General features: G+C 44.4%; 1 protein-coding gene across 6 annotated transcripts in view; it reads right to left on the bottom strand.

The window, feature by feature from the left end:
* Positions 1–919: 919 nt before the first annotated feature.
* The window catches only part of GCNT2 (glucosaminyl (N-acetyl) transferase 2 (I blood group)), a 112,203-nt gene continuing 107,122 nt past the window's right edge, over positions 920–6,000 (bottom strand). For all 6 annotated transcript variants that reach the window (XM_074348088.1, XM_010945735.3, XM_074348089.1 and 3 more), the window contains one exon: positions 920–3,256. In XM_074348088.1, coding sequence (XP_074204189.1) covers positions 3,066–3,256 — 191 coding nt within the window. In that variant the 3' untranslated portion in view covers positions 920–3,065. The remainder of the gene's footprint in view (positions 3,257–6,000) is intronic.

Below are 6,000 nucleotides of genomic sequence, written 5' to 3'. Positions count from 1 at the left end.
AAAAAAAACCAGTGTGTGTGTCTTTGTGTTTATTTCCACTGTGTACACGAGCACATAGCTGTACAACCGTGCTATAAAATAGCCACTAGTCCCACGTGGCTAAAAGCAGCTAACACCTCCTCAGTCACGCTAACTACATTTCAAGTGCCCAGCAGCTAACATGCGTGGTTACCATTTTGGACAGTGCAGGTATAGAACATTGTCATCACTGCAGAAATTCTTTTGGACAGCACTGCACAGGATACATATATCTCTCTGTATATTGAAAAGACACTTGCGAACATATACCAAACAAGTGATTGCCTCTGGAGAAAGGAGTTCACTTTTCATTCTATATCTTTTGTATTAATTCACTTTTTATTCTATAGTCTTCTATATTCTATTTTTATGAGCAATATTTTTTGTAGTTTGCAGTGTTTTTCACTTTAGTTTTAAAGTATTTTACATTTAAAAAAAAGAGTATACCAGATGTCCTTCAAATGAATTATTTCCCTTAGTATTTCTGTCATTTTCCATGTGTCTGTTCGAGACAATATTTGTTTAACAAAACTCAGCACTGAGAGGCTACTCAAAAACTTTGGCATTTGATAAAGCCAATTAATAATATTATTAACATGTCCTTTTCCTAAATTGTCTTGATTCTGAAAAAATGAATAAAGGAGGCAAATATAGCAGGGTAACTTATTCCTGCCTCAAATTTTTAAATGCGTTGTACCCAATTTAAATGAAACTGGCCTTCCATTATATTCTCTTCTCCCCAACACCCCCAAAAGAGAAAGCGTAATTATTTTCCAGTGAACGGGCATTTTTAGACAGGTATGTGTGTATGTATGAATGTATTGATTTGCATTTTTTAGAACATACTAGGAGAATTACCTTGTTAAGTATTTGTCAAATAAAAATCCACAATAGCCCCAAAGATGGAAAACAATATATTAATTTATTTCCAAGAAAACAACGTGGAACGTCATCAAAACAAAGGCATCTCATGGGCTAGCCGAAACCCACTAGTCCGAACACGACATTCTTCCAATATTAAAGCACTTCAGACATAGAAGAAATGACCAGCAATGGACATGTAAACATCTATTCCGAAAGATTTCTTGTTCTACGTGAGAAGGATCCAGTGTAAAACATTCCTTCTTCTCAGGGGGCGTCATGTAAATAAGCTGGAAAAAACAAAAACGGTGATGTTTCGATTCTGCCATTAGCTCTGGGTGTATTCCCTACCCTTTGACACTTCATCACCCAGTACAGTTCCATCGTTTTCAGTAGCAGGAGAAAAGAAGGCTTTACTTCAAAGTCATTCCCTTAAATGTGACCAACATTCAACAGGCACAAGGACAGAAAAAAATAATAAAATTGCATTCATTAAGTGTACCATGAGTTGTAGTCACTGTTTTTCATTAGAATAAATATTATGGAACTCAACAGATCCACGGAGTACAAAGTAGACTTCACATTCTCCCGAGGTCACAGGATGTTTCCTCAAATATTAACACTGAAGCCAATCTGTTACACTAAATATGGCTTTATTTCACCTTCTCCCAGTGGTCCACTTCAGGCAATGAACTAAGCAGACCAGGGAAGAATCCTGATTTTCAGAGAACTTGTTCCCTCGTCCTTATTAAGACCCTGTCTGAGCCTCACTAACTTCACCTGCAAAACGGGGCGATCAACGCGAGCTTCACGAGAGTGCTGTGACGCTGGAAGGCAATGAGGTGTCAAGTTGCTGGCAGGACACCTAGAACGCAATCCGCTGCAGCTGCTGCCTCGTCCCCCACTTCTCTCTCGGGAATAATCCCCGATTTAGACCTCACTTTGTAGTTGATGATGCCCTCAGCCCGATATCACAACTGGCAACCCCACACATGCGTTAATAAAACACAACCAGATTCTAGACTCTTTTAGAGCAGCCTCTCCAACAGTGACGTTAGTGCCAAGATGTTTAGAGTGAAACAGCTTCTGATTTTCTCCTCCTCCTTGTCTCTGCACATGTCTGCTGTATAACAGACACCCAGGAGATGCTTACTGACAGACTCCTGAATGAATGAAGTGGATGGGTAAACGGGACAAAAGGTAAGTGACAGAGAGTTTCGCCCACAGGTGAAAGCTCTTAAAAACCCAGGCACCCCTATCAGCACCAGGCACGGCAAAGCTACCCAGGGAACATTCTGGATTCCTGAAGGGCTCACGGCTACAACTCGGTCTCCATGTTGCAGATGACATCACTTTGGTGGGGGCGAGGGGTGGCGGCAGAGAAGGACAGTGATTCACTCTCCTATGCAACAATTCCTATGCAATTCCTGTCTTGGAGGAATATCTTCATTCTTGGAGAACTCTTCCTTGTTCTCAATGGAAAATGATGCAAGAGGGATCGGAGCACATTCTGACAAATTATCAAGAAACTGATTCGCGGGGTCCTTTTACTGAAGTGGCAGGCAGTGACTGCCATCTTCAATTCTGTCTCCTGCGAACGACTTTACGTTCTAGAAAGAACCTAAGACACAGGAAACTGGAAAGTGCTGCTCCTGCAATGCAGGAACAAGATCTCGTTCTCAGTCAAGTTTTAAAGGAGTTTGGTGAGTTACTCAGAAAACAGTTTCTACGCCTAAGTGTAGTTGAGCAAAGAGAAGGAGTGTCCATTAATGTGTGGCTATCGATCTGTCATGAAAGATTCCTTCTTCAAAGACACCCAATTCTTATTTTCCTAAACAGTACTATCTACAATTCTCCTTTTCATTAGAGCATTTATCTACCATGAGTATCCGATGCAAAGATCTGATGACAGTTACATTTATCATTGATCAAAACTTTAGCCTGATACAGAGGGGAGCCTCAGGGAACTGCCAGCGTGACCAGAGCGCCGGGATCACTCTGTACAACCATCCTGATAGTGCATTTCACAGTGTCCAGTAGGTATTTTAACATGTAATAGTGTAGTCGGGTCCTGAAGCCGTAACTGTGGTCCTCAAACTGTTCATTTAACCCTAGGCAAAGTTCTCTCCCTAAGAAAGGCTCTCCTTCCCAGCTGCGATTTCCCTCCAGCCCTGAGCTGCAGCAGATCAGAAATACCAGCTGGGCTGTATTGCAACTTCACTCTGATTGAGGGTTCTCTCTCGAAGCCGCAGTTCAAGACATTCTACAGTAAGAGGGTACGTCGTGAGCTCAAACTTGTTGGCAAAGAGGCTTGATGAATTAATCAACCACTTCAAGTCTCCGTTTCCATAGATACAAATGCCGTGGACGTAGTGGCCTGCGAGGGAGAGAACAAGAAGTAGTCAAAACAGGTTTGTTTTCGAGTCAGGGGTAGTGAACTCACAGAATGGTAGGGGGACGGCCTGACTGCTGCATGGCTAGAGATGTGCCAAGTCTACGAGACACTGATGAAAGAGAACTGTGCTGGTCCAGCCCACGAGGACACGAGAGTTACATAATACAAAGGAATGACGCACTAGGCATCACAGGGCAGTTCACGTATAATGAACTCTGGATTTCATGGATGCCAAGCTCTAGACGTGTACAGAGGAGAGAGGTCTTCTTTGGCCGTGTTGGTCAGGCTGCTTCCCTGAGCTCCAGCCTGGTCTATTCATGTGCCTGCTTTGTATCTCCTATTGGGTGAGGAATAAACCTCACCGATACGACGTGTCAGGTCTGAACGCCTTCATCCTTCCCAAGTCTTTCCCATCATAACCCATGGCAAGTCTACTCTTCAGTGCCCTGGGCACTTCTCCCCACTTTCTTTCACAGCCCACATCCGATCTGTCGGCAATTCTGTCAGCTCAACCTTCTGAATATTAATAGAATTTGACCACTTTTCACCACCCCCACTACTACCGTCCTAGACCAAGCCACCTCCATCTTTCTGTCTGAACTGGTATGCTAATAACTGGTCTCCATTTTTGCCTGTTAGTATATTCTCAGCACAACAGCCAGAGTGATTGCTCTAAATGAAAGCAGAACATGTCTCAAAACCCTCTAATGTTTTCTTATTTCATGTGGAATAAAAGCCAACATCCTAGCAATGGCATTCAAGATTCCTGAGAGGGTGGTCCTTTGTAACCTGGACTTACCTCCCACCACATGCTCATTCACTTGCAACTCTTAATAACCCTTGCACAATTCCCATCAGCCACACTGGCCTCCTTGCTGGTTCCTGGCACCCTGGGCGTCTTCCTCCTTGGACCACCCCTCTCTACCAGACATTCTCAAGGCTCCCTCTGGCACCATCCAGGTCTCTGCTTCAAGGCCATCTTCTCCGTGAGGCCTTCTCTGACCTCCTTCCCTTCTTCCCTGATTCATTTTTCTCTTGGCACTTACTACCAACACACAGGTTTCTTTGTTTATTGTCTTTCTCCAGAAGAGCTGGAATTTGAGACCACCGTGTTCACTTCTGTGTCCCCTGCACCTGGAACAGTGCCTGGTAAATATCAGGTGTTAAATGAACAGTTGTTGAATAAAAGGCTAGGGGAGGAGTTGTGGAGAGTTCGTGGATGGGCAGAATTTGGAAGCATCTGGCGGGGAGGGACGGATGATGGTTTCCGGTGGGAAAATGCCTCGGGAAAATTTAGAGATGGGAATTTTCTGCTGAAATGGAGAGTTTGGTGGTGGAACGGATTAAAAACAAGAATGGCAGAGTTTGCTTGGCATGGAGTAGAACGATGGTGGTGGACTGACTAAAAATAGATTTAAGGATTGGGCTATTTTTATCCCATGAATATGGAGTGCCATTAAAGATTTTTGAATAGAAGAATCAAATGATGAAATCGATTGCAGCAAGATTAATTTTGCAGAGCTTTGCAGGGTACACTGGAAACCAATCAAATGACTACAGTCATCATGTAAACCACAGAACCTGTTCAAAGTTAATGGTTGCCGTGAGTGGGTAGGGGAGGCTGTTAGAGGCAGAGGGCAGAAGGACTGAAAGGACCTGGTGATTAACTCATTGTGGCTGGGATGAAGCACAGCAGAGAGTGAAAGTCACTGGAGAGAGAAGCCAGAGTTGTGGGAAGTTAACGAATAACTGGGAGGTGGGTGAGCAGAGCTCGGTGTGTGGGCAGCACACCCAGGCTCAGGAACTAAAAGGGACAGGAGAGAACATTTCAGGCAGGATCAAGTAGAGGGGGCAGAAATAGCTTGGTCTTCAGGATGGAGGCAGGAAGGACATCCTTGCGGAGAGAAGGGAAGGAGCCAGCAGAGAGGGAGACACTGAGAATGCAGGAGAGCAAAGGGATAACTGAGGGGACCCACACACAACCGAGACCACAGATGGTGACCTTGATTGTGAGGATGGGTAACTTTTCCTCTTGAAACAGGAAGCAACAACGAGAGAAAGGGCCCAAAACATTCTAAGATGGAGAAAAGGGAGGACATGAGAAAGGAACTGATACAGAGATTTTCATCAGATGTCTGCAAAGCTCTTGCCAAAGTTGAAATTAACCACCTTTTGAGAACGGAAAGGCTGTTTTAGCATAAGATTGGGAACTCAAAGGTGAGCAGAAAAACTGAAAGGCGTACACCAGGGAAGGCTGCCAGGACAATAATGAGGTAAATAAAAGAATAAGGTGGCAGCCAGGAGGGTCGAGCTGAAGTTGGCTAGCAGGTTCCCACCATGGGCAGTTTTTAGGACAGTTTTGTAACGTTCTCCAGCAATGTTCTGCTTAGGGAAATACAAATGGCAAAAAGCGGATGGTGGTTAATGATTGCGAGTGGGAATCAGCCCTGTGGGTCAAACGACAAGAGGACCTACAATGTCAGAGAGCACAGCATGGGACGGCTGATGCAGCACACAGGCTGGTCCCCGAGTCCTCAGAAGGAAGCTAGTAGAAGGAGGAAGCCAGGAAAGTTGAACTTCCGGGAATCCCAATTTTAAAAAAGCAAAACACATTTAAAACAACAACAAGCTTTAGGTGTGGGGATATAGTGATGGACAAACTGGTCAAATATCCCAGCCCCGTTGGAGCTTCTCTTCTGTTCTGGGATGAAAGACCGTACACTCTG

Source organism: Camelus bactrianus, chromosome 20 (assembly GCF_048773025.1).
Source record: "Camelus bactrianus isolate YW-2024 breed Bactrian camel chromosome 20, ASM4877302v1, whole genome shotgun sequence".
Classification (NCBI taxonomy): domain Eukaryota; kingdom Metazoa; phylum Chordata; class Mammalia; order Artiodactyla; family Camelidae; genus Camelus; species Camelus bactrianus.
Note: the sequence above shows the minus strand (reverse complement) of the source record. Positions and strands in the feature narration are given on the sequence as shown.